This window comes from Vicia villosa, linkage group LG2 (assembly GCF_029867415.1).
Source record: "Vicia villosa cultivar HV-30 ecotype Madison, WI linkage group LG2, Vvil1.0, whole genome shotgun sequence".
NCBI classification, from domain to species: Eukaryota; Viridiplantae; Streptophyta; class Magnoliopsida; order Fabales; family Fabaceae; genus Vicia; species Vicia villosa.
The window spans coordinates 182182116-182203593 of NC_081181.1; the positions used below are offsets into that span (position 1 = coordinate 182182116).

Consider the following 21478-nt stretch of genomic DNA (forward strand, 5'->3'; position numbering starts at 1 on the left):
CTAACCAGTGTCTTTGGTCTCATATCAAAATTCTTTTCCATGCTCATTTTATGTCCTTTTTGAAAAAAGTGTCTTTTTGTTGACTTTTGAAAAGGACCTATAATGTTTTAGTCCATATCTCTCAAATGAAGCATTTTTGGACTTGGCATGTGAGCAGTGGCGGAGCCAGAAAAATTATAAAGCCTGGGCAACAATTTAAATACCGCAAATTTATATTATATATAATATATAAATAGTCATCAATCAAAATAAAAGAGACTCATCAATTGGCCAACAAGAATATAGTTTAAAATAAAAGAGATAAACATAATCTTACAATAGCGGGTTAAATAAAATTCCGAGGCAAATGTCCTTTCCGAGACTTCTTTGCGGTGAATGTTCGAATAATATCAATATCATCAAGTGACTTGAATATCTCTCGCTCGGTGTAACATACCATCAAGTCATTGAACCACACATCGTTGATCTTATTGCGCAATTTAGACTTGATAATCTTCATTGCTGAAAAAGCTCTTTCAACGGATGCTGTCGACACCGGCAATATCAAAGCTATCTCAATAAGTTTATAAACCAATGGGAATACCAAATGTTTCTCAGTTTGAACCATCTTCATAGCCAAACTTTGAACATCTTCACAAGTGGAAAATGAAGCATTTCTTCTCACTTGAAGCACATAAGTTTCAAGTTGATCCCTAATCGTTCCTCGGTCATCATCAGAAAAGTCGGCATGATAAATATCAGCAAGACGAACAAGCTTATCAACATCAAACTTGGAGAAAGAGTTCTTGGGGTCAAGACATGAGAAGCAATCAAGTATAATGTTACTTCCTTCACTAAAGCGGTGATCCATCTCCACACATATTTTATCAATAGCAACATAAAAAATCTCTGCACGATAATGATGAAGATTAGTGATAGTCCTCCCTTCTGCTCTTGAACGACCCCGAACCGGTATTTCGTCATCCATATTTGGTACCGGAATACTTTTAGCAACACAAAATCCTTGGACATCGGCAAAAAAATTATTCCAACCACTCTCTCTCATTGTGCCCAACCGAGCTTTGACAACATCAACTAATTCCATGGCATTCACAATATTAAGATCTTTTCTTTGCAATACATTTGAAAGCTCGTTAGTGATACCAAACAACTTTAACATTAACCTCAAAATAAAAGCAAATTTAAAGCTCTCCATTTTTTCTATCAAACCTGCTGCTTGAGATGGTCCACGTCCATCTTCATCAACCATACTAAGCACCTTTAACACGGAGGACCACATTTGATCCAAACGAAGCAATGTAGTATGATGTGAACCCCATCTAGTATCCCCGGGTCTAGTGAGACTAGATGATTGGTGCAAGCCCCTTCCTCTAGATATCTCACAACTCTCAAGTTTATTTAAAATATCTTGGTGTTGTGCCTCTGTCAAAGCATCCCTCCTCTTACAAGATGCACTTGTTGTATTCACAATCAAGGCAATGTACTCAAAGAAATCATGAATAGATGAGCAACTACTAGTAACAGGCACAACAACCAATTGTAAACGGTGAGCATAACAATGGACATAGAAAGCATAAGGGTTTTCATCTAGAATTTTTCTTTGCAAACCATTAAATTCACCTCTCATATTTGAAGCTCCATCATATCCTTGCCCTCGTATCCTTGAAATTGATAACGTGTACTTATCAAGAATACCATAAAGAGCATCCTTTAATGACTTAGATGAAGTATCTGTGACATGATGTAGAGCAATAAATCGTTCAACAACATTCCCTTTGTCATTCACAAACCTAAAACAAATTCAACCAGTTTACTAGGCGGCATGGAGAATAATAGGTAAGGAAAATTAGAAATTGGAAAATTCAACTATTAACCTCAACATCACTGCCATTTGCTCTTTGACAGATATATCACGTGACTCGTCAATAAGCACGGAGAATTGTCTATCACCAAGCTCTTCCATAATCACCTTGGTAACTTCATGTGCACAACACATTGCAAGCTCCTTTTGAATGTCTCCGCAAGTCATTGTACAATTTTTTCCACCACGGTCAAAAGCATCCCTCACTTGTTCATTCTGAGATTTTACCCAATCTACCATCTCTCTAAAATTTCCCTTATTTAGTGAAGTAGAGGATTCATCGTGGCCACGGAAAGCCATTCCTTGTGCTATGAGATATCTTGAGCAATCTAAAGAACAAGTCAAACGAATCTTATACATTTCTTCTGATTCCTTGGTTGCTTTAGCAAACTTACTTGTCACACTTTGTCTTTGATTATTATAATCATCGTAGTGCTTGACACATGAGTTGTGCAAACTATTATGACTACCAACATGACCTTTTAAGCCTTGAGATGCATGCTTCCAATCTTTATATCCGCTTTTAGTGAAGACTTCAAAACCAAAGTGCTCGGCCCTCCCAGGTTGCTTAAATAGAAAACAATAAAAACAATAAGCTGCATCCTTTATCTCACTGTATTCTATCCATGTATAATTCTTATACCATGATTTACTAAAGGCTCTTTTAACACTTCCAAATTGAGTACGAGGAAAGCTTGACAAATCTGGTTGCATTGGACCCTTCAATATATATGCCCTCCTCACTTGGTCTTGAATATCTGGAGCATACTCACTAATTTGTTTCCTACAACCTGGATCACGCACAATCTCATTTGGATTAAACTCATTAACCACATTATTAAGCGGTGGTTCTAATTCGACTTCCGGTTGCACAACATTCACATTCTCCATATTTTCTCTATCAACCAAAAATCTCCTCATCTCTGAACAAAAGATAAAATAGTTAATAAATTTATTAATAACCTAAAAAATCTATAATAAAAAGGCATCAACAAATAAAACTAATTTAAACAATACACTAGGACTAATTTATAAAACTTAATGTACAAAAAAAAACCCTTTTATGAAACATAATTTACCAAAAACAATATTCCCATAAACTTACTTTAAGGAGATACACAATTCATCATTGTTTTATTTCCAACAATTAATATTGATACAAGTGAGAAGAAATCCAACCAAGAACTTGCTAGTAGTACAACAAAAACATATTTTTGTTTTGTTTTATTAAAGGCAATAAAATACAAACAAATCAATCAACTAGACTAGCCACTTGTTAAAGTAAATTGCAGACTACAACCCATATCCACATGCATATTCATTATGTGGCAAAATAAAAATTCATATAGAATTGTACATTTCAAAGATGGGACCCATATATATAGAATTTCACTACATCTCCATTGAAGAATATACTGCTACTTGAGGCAAGATCAAACAAGGAAAATTCTTGAGAGAAACAAAAAAAAAATGACAGAATACAAGACAACAAGAGTAAGTTTGTACTACTTTCTACAGCAATTTTTTTTTGTTACCACTATTTTGTTTACAACTTACAAGACAGCAAGAGTAAGTTTGTAATTGCAAATTTGCAATCAAATTGAATACCTAAAATTTTCTTTCTGCAATTTCAAAACTAAATCAACACAAACAATTTCAATAATATAATAAAATTTTCTTTCTGCAATTTCATAAACATTGTTATACCAGAAGATTTGATTTGCGATTACGACGGCGTCGGCAACGAAGTCGAAGAGACAGAGGGAGAGACAGGGCAGCGACGGAGGGAGGCGGCAGAAGGAGGAAGAAAGGTGGATGAGGGAGGGAGACGAGACGACGGAGGAAGGCGTTGTTATGGGGTTTCAAATTCTTTCTCTTCCCTTTTTGCGTTTCAGCAGTTTTCCTCTATGTGTTGTATCATTTTCTTTCCCTTTTTTTCTTTTTTTTTTCTAAATTTTTTAACTTTATTTTAATAACATAACTTTAAAAAAAAAAAAATTGGGCCAGGTGGAGCCCGGGCAATGGCCCACCCTGGCCGTACGGTAAATCCGCCCATGCATGTGAGAGATAAATTTGTAGAGAATCAAATTTCCTTCAAAATGAGCTTTGGATGGGAAATTTCTGATGTTCCATGTGAGAGTTATGGCTGGTCAAAGTTCAGTTGACTTTTCCTATACAAAACCCTAATTTAGGAACTTCTTGATTTGTTGATTTTTTATCTTTCCTTGATGAACCATGATCAATTCTTGATCAAATGGTGAATGATACTTCAATATGAGGATCTTGACAAAAAATCAGGAGTTTTGACTTTGTTTTGACCACAGTTGACTTTTTAGGTCAACCAGTCGACTGTGGGTTTTCTGAACTTTTGAGTGACCAGAACTTTGAGATATGTCTTGATACTTGTCATAGGGATAATGTGAGATGTATTGAGCCATATGAGATGCTTTGAAGCCATTGATTCAGTGATTTTCCTTTGAAAGAGTCAAACCCTAGTTCAGAGCCTTTGTATAGGAGAATGTGTCTTATGAGTTTTGCGCATTGATCTGATTTTGAATAGGAGAAAATGTATGGGCAAATTTTGGGGTATGACAGCTGCCCCTGTTCAATTATCTTAAATTTGAAGATGTAGAGTGGTTTGTATGCCAGTCGGTATCTGAAGGTGGAAGATGATTGAACACTAGAATACCAAGAAATTTGCCCTAGCTGGAGTAGGGACTTTTGTCGGAGATGGGCTTAAAGATGCCATCTAGATGTTGAGACTGAAGTTTTTGGGAAGTAATTGTTTGAATGTTGATCGTATAGTAGATGAATTAGATTTTAGGAGAGTTGTTCGCGTCAGCACTGTTCGTAGTAACTGAATTAGACTTTGGAAGATGATCGTGTCTATACCGTTCGTGATGATAGAATTAGATCTTTTTGTCGTGTCAGTACCGTTCGTAATAACTGAATTAGACTTAGGAAACAGTTGATCGTGTCCACACCGTTCGTGATGATGGAATTAGATTCTTTAGAGGTCGATCGTGTCAGCACCGTTCGTAGTAACCGAATTAGATCTTGGAGAGATAATCGTGTCTACATCGTTCGTGATGATAGAATTAGATTCTCTTGTCGTGTCAGCACTGTTCGTAGTAACTGAATTAGACTGGGAAGGTCAGTGATCGTGTCTACACCGTTCGTGATGATAGAATTAGATCTCTGAGAGTTGATCGTGTCAGTACCGTTTGTAGTAACTGAATTAGATCTTTGAAAATGACCGTGTCATTACCGTTCGTGGTAAATGAATTAGATCTTCGAGCGTTGACCGTGTCAGTACCATTCGTAGTAGCTGAATTGGATCTTTGAAAATGATCGTGTCATTACCGTTCGTGGTAAATGAATTAGATCTTTGAGCGTTGACCGTGTCAGTACCATTCGTAGTAACTGAATTAGATCTTGGAAATTTGGAGATTTCGTTCATTTGTCGGTACCTGTATCATGCAAATAGGTATAGTTATGCAATGTCATGATGCATGTATTATGTAACGAGTCCCTCAAAATAAATGAGAAACTTTGTATGTTATGCGTGAGTTCAGTATGTATGCGATGTATGAATATGTTTATGATTTATGATATGTGAATATTACTTATGTTGTCTTGATTGAGAAAATAAATTACTATGCCTTTGTGATTTTGGCGTCTGATCTTGTTTTGAAGATGATCAGCTGGGGGTTTATGATTTCTGCTTGGGGATGATCAGTAACTTGATGTTCCCTGATTGGGGATCAGAGATATTAATAAACCATGTTGGAGAAGAGCAAAGTGTTGGAGAACCGGTAGTGTTGAAGATGTAAACTCTGTTGGGGAGCGTTTGAAGATATCTTCTTAATGATTACTCTGTGGGGATATGATCCTGTTAAACTGGCTTTGTGGGGAGACATGGGCGTCCTAAAAGTTGCCCCCAGTGTTATAGTGTTTACCATTTCTGGATTTACTTTGATTAAGACACACCACCAAGCATTGATCAAGATGTCACACTGGACTTGCATAGATTTGCCCCTGCTAGTAGGGACTTTTTGGAAAGATTCTCCTCACGAGGACTTTATGAAGTGTGTTGAAAGTATTTGTGGGTAAATATTTTCTGTAATATATCGTATCCACAGGGATTGGTTAATATCACTGCCGTTCTATAGTTGTTTATTTTGAGTCAAGAAATTTGGTTTGGTTTGTTTTATACTAATAATAATATCAAAAGCAAATAATAAAATAAAAGCGAGTAAAGGACTTTGTGTTAACAAATAAAGAAAGATGTTGAGTCTTTAGGGTTCATCAACCTAATCCTATACAATTATCAATTAAATCACAATAGAACAATCCTTTGAATCATTATCTTCACTTATCCTCAAATAAGATTCCATGTCTGCAAATCAAATTAGATAACTTTTACCGGTATGAGATTCGATCTCTCCAAATCACAATAACGATAATAGTAATTAAGAACGATAATTATGAAAACCCAATTACAATTCCATCTCTGCAAATTGCAATTGAATCAATATAGTAACCTAGGGCAAAAGTTAAATCCTTTCTTTCGATCAAAGATTCAACGATAATTTAAGAATAAAAACAAGGTTTCTTATTGATAATGAATTCAAATAATTGTTCACAGGAATTAATCAATGGTATTGTATATTCCTAGGTTAACTACTACCTTAGACTCAACAAGAGGAATTTAGCTCTCCATAGACATGAAGAACACACAAGAATTCAGGGATGGATTCATCTTCATCAAGGGAATGTCTTCAATTGATGTTGAATTCTCCGTCGGATGTTGTTTGCTGTCCTGGATTAGGATTGCTCTCTGAGTTTCGCTCACAAAAGATCTCTACCAAGTTGTTTTTCTCTTGGAAGCTAGGGCTTCTTAAATAGAAGTTTTGGGCTTTAAACGCCGAGGCCGCGGCGCGGCATCGGATTGGCGCGGCGCGATCACAAACAGAGACTTTGGTGCGGCGCTGGCTAGAACTCCCGCGGCGCGCCCTTGTCAAACTTCATCTTTTTGCTTTGCCTTTGAGATTTCCAGCTTCCTTTCCTCTTCTTGTTCTTCTTAAGTTCCAATTCAGCTCAAAACATGCAACAATAACACCCACAAGTGATTCGATTTGCTTTATACATGAACTAAACTTATTCAGTTCAATTCTTCATAAAAACCTATGGATTCATCACAATTTGCATTAGTTTAGAGAAGAAATCACTTATATTAACACATGAATTTACCATTAATTTACTCCTAACAAACTCTCCCCAAGTTAGAGTTTTGTTTGTCCCTAAACAAAATTACTTACCTTCAGCAAAGTTTACCGACAATCATGCAACAGGTTTTTCAAAAAGTTTTTCTCAAGTGGTTCAATACAGTAACTAAGTCAAATACTCCTCTTCTATCTGCAAACTCAGAATATACACATGAAACAAACTTTGAAAGCAAATTACCTCCAGAAGTTCAAAACACTACACAATTGTAATTGAATCAGCACTAATCACTCTCATCAAAAAGTATGATGACTAAAAGAGGGGTTAAACACTCATCCACACAATTAAATCAACAAAGATCCATATCATACGTTCACCAAATTGCTCGCATCAAGTCTTGTGGAATCTGAGAATCAAAAGGTCTTTCTATGGTTGTAATGTGGTTTAGATTCAAAGAAAAGAAGATAATCAAGGGTTGTTCCTAATATAGGGAAGCATCCAATTCATAACTTATTTCTCCTTCTCTATAACTTTCGCTTTCTCACCTGGTCATCTTTTCTCATTCGTAGCTCGGTTTTTCTTTTTCACTCTTTTTTTTCTCAACAACCGTTATATTCAAACGTTGTTCTTTTTCCATAAACTCTTCTTCTTATTATTATTATTATTTTTTTTTCAAGCTACTACTTCTTTTATCCTTCACAGATTACCACATGTACTTACTCCTCTTTTGAATGTGACTCTCCCCAACTTGGAGATCAACCTGTATTCAGATTATATGAATGCTCCCCTACTTTCTAAAAAGGTCAAAGAGAAAACACATCACCAAATTTTATGGTTGATGATCCAGAACAAAACTTTTATTGAGATCGATACTCACCAGGTATTTTCCTTGGTGCATATTATGATACTTACCTTGACCTCAGGCTCAAAGAATGGTTAGCAAAGGATCACACTCTCACAGAAGAAAATAATTTTTACGGTAGAGTCGGCTCAATGAACTCTCAAATTCAAACAATTGCCTAAATCACTTCCCCAGGTTTCCACAGACGATGCAACAACCGGTTTAGCATGATACGAACAAGTCAAAATAATTGATGGTCTCCTGCATATAGTAAACAATGGAAGGCTTTCCTCACAATGGTTAAGGCTAAACCGATCCAATAAACAATGTACCATAAAGAACTTCTGACAGTATTTACTAACACCTTAAGTTTCATTGCACACATTAAGAGTTTGAGTTTGAAAATTCATACCTGCTTTGTTACTTATTGAAAAAGAAAGTGAAACTGAAAAATTTTGAACATTCACTTCCTACCACTTTCATACATGTTGCTTCATTGTTGATACTTCGCTTGAGATTCCCGCTTTGTTATGGGACTACTTACTCTAACTGGAAGTACAAAACAGAAAATTTGAACAATTCAAAAATAAATAGCTCCACCCCCCAAACTTGAACTAAACATTGACCTCAATGTTTCGTAACAAATCCGAGAGGGTGACTTACAGAGAGTAACGCAATATCAATTGCTGCCTCCTAGCTTTCACTAGACGGGTTCCCTGATTATTTCCTGAAATAAAAATTAAACAAAACAAAACATTAGAAGTGTGGGTTACCTCCCACAAAGTGCTTCGTTTAACGTCGCATGGCTCGACGGTTCATCACCCCTTGTTTTATGGAGGGTATTTCCTTTTCCAACACCCGCTACTTTGTACTTCCATACCCACAAACTCATGAAGATGAAAAACATGGATGGCTTTTCTCTTCACTTTATCTTCCTCATTCTTATCACTCTCCTTAGTCCTCTTAGGACTTTTGACATCATCATAATTTGGTTCCATTGGAGAAGATATGTTAGAGACTTTTTCTTGAAGGTTGATGAGATTTTTGTTTTCTTGTGCATCTTCCGGTATACTAGTTGAATTTTTCTCATTTACTCCTGACCTGTGTTTCTTGACTCCCAGCATCTTCAAGGTTATTTCTTCATCAAATGATTTTAGCGTTAGCGTCCCCTTTTCAATGTCAAGATTACAGCGTCCTGTCGCCAAAAAGGGTCTCCCAAGAAGGATCGGAGTTTCTTCATCTTCCGGAATGTCCATGATGTGGAAGTCAACAGGGAAAACAAACTTATCAACTTCTACTAGTACATCTTCCGCTACTCCATAAGATTTCTTAATAGTGTGATCGGCGAACCGTAATTGCGACTTACTTTCACTAATCTTGTCTAATTCAAGCCTTTTGAAAATGGATAACGGAATTAGACTCACACTAGAGCCAGAATCGAGAAGTACCTTTTTAAATGATATATTCTTGATAGTGCATGGTATCGCCACCGCCCCAGGGTCTCTTCTCTTAATTGGGATTTTTCTTTCTGCAGCGACTATACTACATTTTCGATTGCCATTTTTGGTTCTCCTTCTAGTGATCTTTTTTTCTCCGATACCTCCTTCATAAATTTCTTATACACATGCATGTGTTCCAGCGCTTCAAAGAAAGGTAAATTCACTTTTAACTTTTTGAACAAGGACGTAAATTTTCGAACGTCTTTCTCTTTTGAATCCTTCTTTGTTACTCGCAAAGGGAGGGGTGGTTTAATCACCTGTTCGACATCTTTCTTATTTTTTTCTTCATCTGGTTTCATTGGTAATATTACAACTTCTGGCTCTTTTAGGTCCTCTCTTATTTCCAGATCTACCTCCATCGCCATAGGGTCACCTACCTCTTCTTTCTCTTTTTCCGATTCTGGACCCCTTTGACTCCTTGTTGTAACAGCATAAATTTTCTCCTGGTCTTGCGTTTTTTTTCGGTTGAGTTTGGTAAGGCTCCTTGTGCCTGTAGAGTGAGTTGATGTGTTATCTGCCCCACTTGAGTTTGCAGGTTTTTAATTGCCGCTTCCTGGTTCTTCTGATTTATTACGGATGTTTGAATGAACTGATTCACTGTCTCCTCCAACTTGGATTGTCCTCCTTGCTGTTGTTGTGGTGGTTGAGTGTACGGTTGGAATGCTTGTTGTTGATACCCTTGATTCGGTGGCCTTTGTTGGTACCCTTGGTTGTTGTATCTTGGTGGATAACCTTGTTGGTATGGCTGATTCTGATATTGATTCTGCCTTTGTCCTTGGTTATTATTCATGTAATTCACTTCTTCTTCTTGCACTGGTGGACAGAATCCTGTTTGATGATCTCCCTTGCACAATTCGCACCTAGCAACTTGATATGAATTAGATACCCCGTTCAGCTCCTTGATCTGTTGTGGTAATTTAGACATTTGTTGTGTCAAAAGCTCCACTTGTGAAGTTAGCAATTTGTTCTGAGCAAGTAGAGCATCACTGTTGTTCAACTCTAACATTCCGGGTTTCTTATCTCTTACTGTTCGATCATGATTGCCTTGACGATCATTTAGAGCCATTCGCTCTATTATCTGAGTAGCTTCTTCAGGTGTTTTGGACATGAGAGAACCACCAGCTGTGGCGTCCAAAAGTGTCTTGTTTGTAGCTGTGAGACCGTTACGGAACATATGGATTTGATCGACGTCTGTAAAGCCATGTCCTTTGCACTTTCTCAACATAGCTTTATACCTTTCCCATGCTTCATTTAAAGATTCATTACTACCTTGAGAAAATACTGCTATTGCTGTTTTTGCTTCAAAGAATCGGTTTTGAGAGTAAAACCTTTCCAGAAATTTTTCTTCCAATGTGTTCCAATTAGTCATCACTGCTTCGGGTTGATCCAGATACCAATCTTTTGCCTTAGATAACAAAGAGTGTGGGAACAACCTCTTGAATAATGCTTCCTCATCAGCTTGAGCGACACCCGTAGTACCTGCTAACTCATAGAATCGAGTAAGATGCGTGTACGGGTCTTCATGGTCCAATCCGGCGAAAGGACTTGCACAAATCAATTGTATGATACCGGTCTTCAGTTCTGTCGGTCGCCCGTTGGCGGCAGTTCTAGCGAACTGAGGATTGAGTCTTGGACTATTAGCACATGGACCATTAGCAGCCATGTTGACAATAGTAGGTTGTATAAAAACTTCTGATTCTTCCTCCGTGAATAGTTCGTGAAAGAAGAATCCTTCTTGCGATTCGTCAATGGTTTCAAGTTGTTGTGACGATGTCGCGGTTGCGTTGTCTCTTGCTTTTGCTATGTTTGCTCTTCTTCGTGCTTTGCTATTTAGCCTCCTAGCAGTCCTTTCGATCTCGGGATCAAAAAGAAGTTGATCGCTAGAAACTTTGCTGCGCATACACAATCTTCTGCAAAAACTAGCAAACACGTGAAACAACCAAATAGAGAAAATAAAACTTAAAACTCAAAATAAGAACTATTGCAATGCGTGCAATATTGACACCAATCCCCGGCAACGGCGACAATTTGTTGAAAGTATTTGTGGGTAAATATTTTCTGTAATATATCGTATCCACGGGGATTGGTTAATATCACTGCCGTTCTATAGTTGTTTATTTTGAGTCAAGAAATTTGGTTTGGTTTGTTTTATACTAATAATAATATCAAAAGCAAATAATAAAATAAAAGCGAGTAAAGGAATTTGTGTTAACAAATAAAGAAAGATGTTGAGTCTTTAGGGTTCATCAACCTAATCCTATACAATTATCAATTAAATCACAATAGAACAATCCTTTGAATCATTATCTTCACTTATCCTCAAATAAGATTCCATGTCTGCAAATCAAATTAGATAACTTTTACCGGTATGAGATTCGATCTCTCCAAATCACAATAACGATAATAGTAATTAAGAACGATAATTATGAAAACCCAATTACAATTCCATCTCTGCAAATTGCAATTGAATCAATATAGTAACCTAGGGCAAAAGTTAAATCCTTTCTTTCGATCAAAGATTCAACGATAATTTAAGAATAAAAACAAGGTTTCTTATTGATAATGAATTCAAATAATTGTTCACAGGAATTAATCAATGGTATTGTATATTCATAGGTTAACTACTACCTTAGACTCAACAAGAGGAATTTAGCTCTCCATAGACATGAAGAACACACAAGAATTCAGGGATGGATTCATCTTCATCAAGGGAATGTCTTCAATTGATGTTGAATTCTCCGTCGGATGTTGTTTGCTGTTCTGGATTAGGATTGCTCTCTGAGTTTCGCTCACAAAAGATCTCTACCAAGTTGTTTTTCTCTTGGAAGCTAGGGCTTCTTAAATAGAAGTTTTGGGCTTTTAACGCCAAGGCCGCGGCGCGGCATCGGATTGGCGCGGCGCGATCACAAACAGAGACTTTGGCGCGGCGCTGGCTAGAACTCCCGCGGCGCGCCCTTGTCAAACTTCATCTTTTTGCTTTGCCTTTGAGATTTCCAGCTTCCTTTCCTCTTCTTGTTCTTCTTAAGTTCCAATTCAGCTCAAAACCTGCAACAATAACACCCACAAGTGATTCGATTTGCTTTATACATGAACTAAACTTATTCAGTTCAATTCTTCATAAAAACCTATGGATTCATCACAATTTGCATTAGTTTAGAGAAGAAATCACTTATATTAACACATGAATTTACCATTAATTTACTCCTAACAAAGTGTATATTGTAGGTGACATACCCCTAGTAATCGTAAACTTAGGATGATGCCCCTGACTGTTTGGCTTTTGAGAGATTCTTGGAATCTTGACTTGATTGCCCCAGATTGATTGGGCAAAACGTGCCATGCCCCTCGTATACATAAGAGACCTGGCCTCTTGGAGTAATATTGTCTGTCGGGATAACTTTCAGTCATTAGTTGTACCCTGTGCAAATTCTTTCTATTTGCTAACATTTGAAATTATGTAGCAGAATATGTTTAATAATGAATTCATGAGATGCAATGCATATGTGTGTCTTGAGTTTGTTGAAAAACATTAAAATTGGAGATGTAAAAGCATGATACTTATAAAAACATGATGTTTGTAAAAAAAGAAATATCAACTCAGCATTTGTGGTAAACCTTAAGGAGTCAGGATACCTTTTTGGTGACAGTATGCCTTCGAACTAACCATGCTTCAATTAGGACTTTCAAGGGTTGTAACGTGGCTTGGTTTACGGTTTAAGAAACAAAGGATAAAGGCTCAAAATTTGATTTGCACCCACCCCTCTTCGTGATGATCTTCAGTCCTAGGCTCAGTTAATTCAACTTATACATTCAGGTTCCAAGAGACTTTTGGATTTACACTTTTGATAATAATGGTGGTTCGCAAGCTAAGAGAGCCTTTGAGATGGCAGTCACTTCTTTCCTTTTGGTAGTCACAATATTGTGTTGTTCCGGAATCTATTGACTTCTCTTTTTTCATTTTTTTTTATATCCCTAACTTTTGCCTGAACTGTCTATTTTGAGCTTACAGTCAGCGGGATGCCTTGATTTTTGCCTAAGTCATCTTTTTGATTTTTGACTTAGCAGGCTTTTCTTTGTATATATGTTTTTCGTCATTTCATTTTTTTTTTTGAAAGATATTGACTGCCTTACTTAATGATTGATGAACCATCATTGGCTTTAGATTGACTTCTCCAACACTTCTTTGATGTGTGCGGATGAACTCTTGTGATTGAAACCTTTGTTGAAAGGTGTACTGAATGATTCTCTTAAAATAGAATGCACAACCAAATTAACTGAGCACTACCCTGCCCCAGGTTATGATCAAAGGATTTTGATTAGTACAAGAAAGGAACTTCTACTTCTTAGGCTCAAAGGGGTTGACGAGGGAATAACATCCTTATATCTCCAATATTTAGTAATTGAAACAATGCCTGTACATCGTCAGCATAGTCCGCTCAAAAGCATACTGTATGAGGTTGCGGTATCGTTTTCGTCATCCTCCCTTAAAAGGCTTACAGCTTAGCAGGAGTTGAATATCACAAAACACATGCAAAGTAAAGACATAATTTAAAATGAGTGATAGCGAAATAATTTATTCAAGACAAACATATGCAATGCACTGATGATGATTATTAAAACAGATAATGTCTATCATAATTCGAATGTTTAAACAAACAGGAAAAGAAATTGCAAATGAAAATAAATCTAATGATCTAAAAAGTTCATTCTTCTAAACATTAATCAATCTTGTCGTGACTAGGAATGGGAGCAGTGATCACTACAGGAGTCTTGGGATGATTGAATTCAATTTCACCAGCATCGATCATGTCTTGAATCTTGTTCCTCAATGTCCAGCAATTGTCAGTGTCATGTCCAGGACTATTAGAGTGATATGCACACCTTGCATTAGGATTATAACGAGAAGAAGAAGTACTAGGGTTCCTCGGAGGGTCCTTCAAAGTAATCAACTTTGACTTCAACAAGTGTCGTAATGCCTGAGCCAGCGTCATATTGATCTTTGTGAAATGACGCCTAGGTGCATCTGACTTGCGTCTTTGTTGTGGAACTGGTGTAGAGACCAGAATTGTCCCCACAGATTGGTTGGGTTCATTGCGACCTTTCCGATTGTACCTAGCATTAGCCATATGAGGTTCCTCAGGTGAGTTGAAGTCAATGATCTTGTCATCAATGAGGTCTTAAATCTTGTGTTTCAACGGTCCACAATCCTCTGTATCATGACCAGGACTGTTCGAATGATAAGCACATCTCGCATGATACTTATACCCAGGAGCGGGATTAGTAGGAAATGAGTATGGAGGCAATAGAGTTATCAAGTTCTGATTGAGCAGTTGTTGCAGAGCTTGAGACAGCGGCATGGGTAACGGAGTGACTGACCGCTTAGGTTTGGATTTCCATTTATCTTGCACACCTTGCTCCCTTTGTTGGTCCTTCTCCTTCTCGGCCAGAAGTGCCTTTAATTCTTCTTGCCCCTTGGCCAAGTGAAAGATTATTTTCTGGAACTGGTTATTCTGAGCCTGAAGATTTTTGATAGATTGTTCGAGATCCATTTCCTTGCTGAAATAAACAGCGGGAAAATGAGGCATTTGTTTTTGTGAAACCTGTGATGCGATGTTTATGAATGATATGATTATGCATATGCAATGTTTTCGAGAACCTGGGAATTCAAATTTGTTTAAAACAAAACAGAAGAAACTTTATTAATAATACTTAAGGGAAAGAAATTGCAATTTGTTTTATTAGTATCTTTTACAATAATGAAAGTATAAAACTAAAAATAAAACTGGGAATAAAGTAATAAAAACAAAAGTCTTCAAGTCTCCCATGGACGCTTCCTTTTTGAACCGATGAAGTTGTTGATGCCTTGCTCCGCTTGAAGTAGCTTTGTGAGCTCTAATACTTTCTTTTCTTTAGCATGAAACTGAGCTTCAAAAGTGTCTCTTTCTTCTTTTAATTGAATCCAAGATCTCTTTAATTCTTCGATGTCAGTTGGCATGTCTGGATGGGCAATAACTTGATGAACTTTTTCCTCGCAATCAGGCTCCACTATCACAGGTAGGACATATGGATAAGGCATGATGAGACGTTGAGCACGAGTGCGCACCCATCTAAGATAAGTCCCCAAAGGAATGGAATTTCTTTGCCCCAAGCTCTTGCTATCAATTCTGTTCACCATATCCCATGCTCGTATAAACTTCCGGCGGTGATTTTGAATATCATCTTCATAATCAAACACAACCTCTTGTATAAGCATCTGATGAGGACCATTTCTTCGAGCATAACCGAACTGACGTAAGGCCAAACAAGGATTATAAGTGATACCCCCTCGTATGCCAAGTAAAGGCACATTAGGATATTGTCCACAGCGGTCGATGATGGTAAAACTCTCTTTGGATAAAGAAAGCCAACGGATATCAGAATGTGAAAGTGACATTATTCTCTTATGCCATTTCAGCCTTTGATCGTTCCTCATTACTGAGCGAGGAAAGTGTGAAATAAACCACTTAGATAGCAAAGGTATGCAACACATAAGAGTCCCTCGTTTCTTCATAGTACGAGTGTGAAGAGAGTGTAGGATATCTCCAAGCAAGGTAGGAACTGGATTGCGTGTCAGAAATATCTTTATGGCGTGCACATCAATGAATTGATCGGGATTAGGGAATAATACCAAACCATAAATGAGCAAAGCCAATACGTCTTCAAAGGCTTGATAACTCATGGACTTCAAAAACATGCGAGCTTTTCCGAATAAGAACTTAGCGAGGAATCCCTTGACTCCACTTCTGGTTTCCCAATGACCATCAATATCAGACTTCTTAAGATGTAAGGCGGGAGCGATAACTTCCAATTTTGGAATTTCTTCCAAACCAGTGAACGGAATCTGATCTCGGATGGGGAGTCCAAGTATGTCAGCAAACTCTTCCATAGTAGGTACCAACTGATAATCTGGGAAAGTAAAGCAATGATGCTCGGGATCGAAGAATTGAAATAGTACAATCATCATTTCTTCGTCAAAACCTAAAGTAACTAAACTGGGCAAGAGACCATGTCTTTCAGTGAATCGGGAACCTCCAGGAATCTCTAATACCAATTCTATCAGTTCGGAAGGTATCTTCACAAAGTTAACGCGAATGGTGTTTCTAGTCTCCATGACCTACAAAACAGAACAAAGATGAATTCTTTGGTCCTCGAATGGTTAGTCATGATGTTATGATGCTTATGATGTTTATGATGTCATGATGTCAAGTAGATAACAAACACAAACAAGTCACACAATTTTGCCTTAAGGTTAGGCTTGCATGTAGTCCAGAGGTGCGTACCCTCCCCCTGAAGTTTAGTTGGTTCAAACCTGTCCTATATAAAGATCGGGTTCTAGGGAGCTCATATCATTGACCTTTCTCGAAGGCGCTTATCTCAGTTCGGCAATCGAATCGCCAACCGAAAAGGTCCTGAAAGTCCAGTCCATATGAGTGTAGCTTCGAGTATCAACCAACTTCAGTCGGAACCAAAGCCAGCCATCTCGCTACTTTCTAATAGGCCAAAGTCAAGTTCGAATAAGGTTCTAAGGGCAAATTAGTGCTTAATGACACCACGCGGCAGCCAAGCATTTCCTCAGGTCGGATCCCAAGGAACACCAGGACAAACCAATGTGTCACACTAACAATGGCCATCAGATCAACCACATCAGTATACGCTGTGCAGTCTCCTTGATCTCATGCCATATACCTAAGGTACTCAGATCCGGGTTAGGATCTTTCACACAGCAGAATACCCAAAACAACCCTGCAAAATTAAAGCAAACAAAGCAAACAATAGAAAACATTTAAGGTGAATCCTAAACTTTTAAGGTAACCCCTCTTTTATCGAAATTTATCCCCAGCAGAGTCGCCAGTTCTGTAATACGGTGAACTGACTTTTTATCGATCGAAATGTCGCGGTTAAGCATGAGTCGCCACCGGCTTTTATTTTATCCAAACAAATTCAGAAAGGCTAAAAGAAACAGAAAAACACCTTTTAAAAAGATTTGAGTTCGGGGGGTAATTATGCAAAGGGAAGGTGTAAGGCACCCTTTGCATCCATGGTTTTCCATGGGCTCTTAATTGCTTTGCTTGCTCGTTTTCAGAAAATGTAGATGAAAGAGGAAAAATGGACTTTAACTCGTAAATGAGCGTAGCCAGTTTTTTTGAAGAATTTTGAGAAAGAATATAGAAAATAGAGCATGGCAAGGCAATTAGGGGCAATTACCTTAAACTCAGATGATAGGTCTCTTTTTAGCCTTTCAGAATGAAAGGGTCAATCCTTGCCATAAGTGGGCAGGAAGCCTCTCGTTTGGAGGTAGAAGGGTCATCGAATTATCGTTCGCCCAAAGACTAACCCATGCCATAGAGAGGCAGGTAGTCTAAGGGGAAGGATCAGAATAGCCTTTCGTAGGCAACCAGAGGATACCTCAGCCTTTTTCGTAGGCAACTTCCGAGGGTCGAGGTCATGTTAGTGTATCGAAGGCATCATCATTAGGGACCATGACCTTTAATCGAGGCAACATGGCTGAGGTATCCTCGTATTCGAGGGACTGGCTATTCTGCACAAAATACAAGGCAACAGGCAACAAGGCAACAGAGAGGTTACCCAAAAGTGTGCGTGTGTGCATCAATCACGTGATCATATTCGAATATGTTATCTTGTAAAATTAGTGATTCTATGTTCAATTCAAAGGTTGCACTCCCTAGGATTACTAACCACGCATTTAAATAATATAATCAAAACAGATATGGGGGAGGGAAATTGTAACCAGCGGATCCCTTAATAGGGTTTGACATAAGTAATAATTAAAAAACAGAAGAATAAAAGGTTAGAGTTTAGGGTCACCAAAAACGTAGCTTTGGCGGTCGACAAACCCTGAAAAGGCGTAAATAAAAATAGGGTGAGTGTATTATAGGTTCGGAGGCAAACTTTATTAACTAAAAAAAACAAAAAAATAAAGAAATTAATAAATAAAATAATAATAAAAGACACTTAGCTTCGAATTTGGTCTGATACGGTTAGCGGAAAGCCTCGGGAGTAACCCTGAAAAAGGCAAGGCAGAGATAGTGAAGGCAAGACAAACCCCTGATTTTGAAAGAAATTAAAATATGCTTTAAAGATAAGGTACTTAGCTCTGGGTTTTTGATCAGGCGCGTTATCGGAGTGAACCATGTTGATAACCCTGAAAAGGCATGGCGAAAGAATTCATTTCAGTGTATTGGAATGTTCGTCCTAAACCCTGATTAAGGTATGATTTAAATAAGAAAATGTAAATGATTTAATTAATTATTGGTCTCGCGACCTAATTAATTAAATTAGGATAAGAAAATAAAATCGAACGCAAGAATGATTTTTATGAATTTTTCAAAGTTATAATAGAATAAATATGAATTTTTGAATGCCTAAGTAATTAAATGTAATTTTAAAATAAAATTTAAATAAGTATATTAATATAAATATTAACCATATGAATAAACAAATAAATATAATATAATAAATATAGATATTATGTATTGATAAATAAATAAGGAAAACAAATATTATAAGCTAAATGAGTATATAAAATAAAATAAATAAATAACATTTTTTTTTATAAAAAAATTTTTTTTTTTTAAGAATAAGAATAGGTACTAGTTTATATAATAGAGAAAAAAGAAAAAAAGAATTTTAAAACAAATAATATATATATTATAAAACAAAAAATGCTATGCAATAAAAAGTAAAAAAAATTGCAAAAAGAACTTATCTTGATCGCATGTGGCACGCGTAAGAGGTGCATGGTGGACCTGCGAATCTGGTGCGTGGGATTTGATGCTAGATCGATCGGATGGTTGAGATTGTGAGGGTGTATCGTATGCGGATGGACAACGTCCCACCACGCGCGCGCGCCAATTATTTTTGAATTGGACCAATGATGTGACGACAGCACGTCATCTTCTCCACTGAATTTCTGCAATATTCGTTTTACACCGCTTTTTTCATGGCAGCTGTAAAAAAGCTTCATCTTCTACACCTGCGAAAGTCAAACGAACACAGAACCACACCAAAAATTTGGCGCGACCACACCAAACGAATCGTCCAAGCATCACGAATTCATTGGTACCTGTAATTGCTCGTGATTTTGCCTAATGAAAGAAACCCTAATTTGGTGTTTCTAACCCTAACTATGGCATTCGGTCAAAATATGCATAAAAACTCAATTAATTTTCCAGAAACCATCAGAGAATCAATGTGAACATGATTATACAAACAAAATCCAGATAGAATGCATGAATGATTGAGATCGAAGGGTATTAGAAAAGTGCAAACCGTGGGGTATTATGCGCGATTCTGGAAGCGTTTCTGGTCGAGAATAGTCTGATTAGCTTCAGAGTTATCCAAGGAACGTGTGAGAATCACTGGAATACCTTGAATCGGCCTGCAACCAAGAATTCAGTTTTGCAATTTTCTTGAATTCTTAGAGCTCGGATTAGGGTTCTTTGGATGCAGCCATTCGTCACCCCTGTATTCTAAATGTCTTGGATACTTATAAGAGAATGTTTAGGGCAACAGAAATTGAATCAAATCTTTACCAATCTTTGATTGAAATTTCTTTGAAATTTGATTGAAATATATTATGGAATCTTTCCATTTATGGCTCAATTTCAATATTTTTTTCACCAATCCCTTTGTGCACGAAATTTGACTTATTTTAGGGGAATATTGATTGAATCCTTGGCCTAAACTTGAAGTAGAATCGTATCTTTTATTTTTTCACATTTTATATAATTAAATCATGATTAAAATCAAAAAATAATTAATAAAATTGTAAAAATAGAAAGCCTTTGTTTTTGGCACGTGGATGGGCCTATAGTGAGGATAGAACAAAAAGGATGCAAGCCCATTTGGAAGTATTTTGAGTTTTAGGCTTTTTCTCTTCACATTTTTTCTCAAAAATAGTCCAACTTTGACAAGGCATATCTCCCTCAATTTTTGAGGTATGAAGGTGCTCTAGGATTATTGGAAACCTTAGAGAGTCCTCTAACCAGTTTCTTTGGTCTCATATCAAAATTCTTTTCCATGCTCATTTTATGTCCTTTTTGAAAAAAGTGTCTTTTTGTTGACTTTTGAAAAGGACCTACAATGTTTTAGTCCATATCTCTCAAATGAAGCATTTTTGGACTTGGCATGTGAGAGATAAATTTGTAGAGAATCAAATTTCCTTCAAAATGAGCTTTGGATGGGAAATTTCTGATGTTCCATGTGAGAGTTATGGCTGTTCAAAGTTCAGTTGACTTTTCTTATACAAAACCCTAATTTAGGAACTTCTTGATTTGTTGATTTTTGATCTTTCCTTGATGAACCATGATCAATTCTTGATCAAATGGTGAATGATACTTCAATATGAGGATCTTGACAAAAAATCAGGAGTTTTGACTTTGTTTTGACCATAGTTGACTTTTTAGGTCAACTAGTCGACTGTGGGTTTTCTGAACTTTTGAGTGACCAGAACTTTGAGATATGTCTTGATACTTGTCATAGGGATAATGTGAGATGTATTGAGCCATATGAGATGCTTTGAAGCCATTGATTTAGTGATTTTCCTTTGAAAGAGTCAAACCCTAGTTCAGAGCCTTTGTATAGGAGAATGTGTCTTATGAGTTTTGCGCATTGATCTGATTTTGAATAGGAGAAAATGTATGGGCAAATTTTGGGGTATGACACATGGCTTGCACACAGACTAGAGTATCTTTCAAGAGACATCCTCCCTCAAGGAAGTCAAAGTTGCTTCAATTGGTACATTATGATGTTTATGGTCCATTAAAGGTAAAATCCTTTAGTGGTGCACTTTATTTTGTTACCTTTATTGATGATTGTTGTTAAGTGCCAAAATATAGTTATTTTGTGTTTGTAAATAGTGGCACTTATCGATACTTTTTGTTAATAACATTTGAATAATACCCCGTTTTGTGTATAAATACGTATACTTTGTGAACAAATGTATTTTCATATACTTTTATACTTTTTGATAGTTTTCTATTCATTTTGTAG

The 21478-nt window shown here is 36.9% G+C and overlaps 1 protein-coding gene across 1 annotated transcript; it reads right to left on the reverse strand.

Annotated features, from left to right (window-relative positions):
- Positions 1 to 325: 325 nt before the first annotated feature.
- On the reverse strand, positions 326 to 2782 carry LOC131653182 (uncharacterized). The gene is made up of 2 exons (XM_058923268.1): positions 1875 to 2782; positions 326 to 1790 (listed from the first exon to the last, which is right to left on the reverse strand). The coding sequence occupies exons 1-2, from the start codon at positions 2780 to 2782 to the stop codon at positions 326 to 328; spliced, it is 2373 nt and encodes a 790-aa protein (XP_058779251.1).
- Positions 2783 to 21478: the final 18696 nt, after the last annotated feature.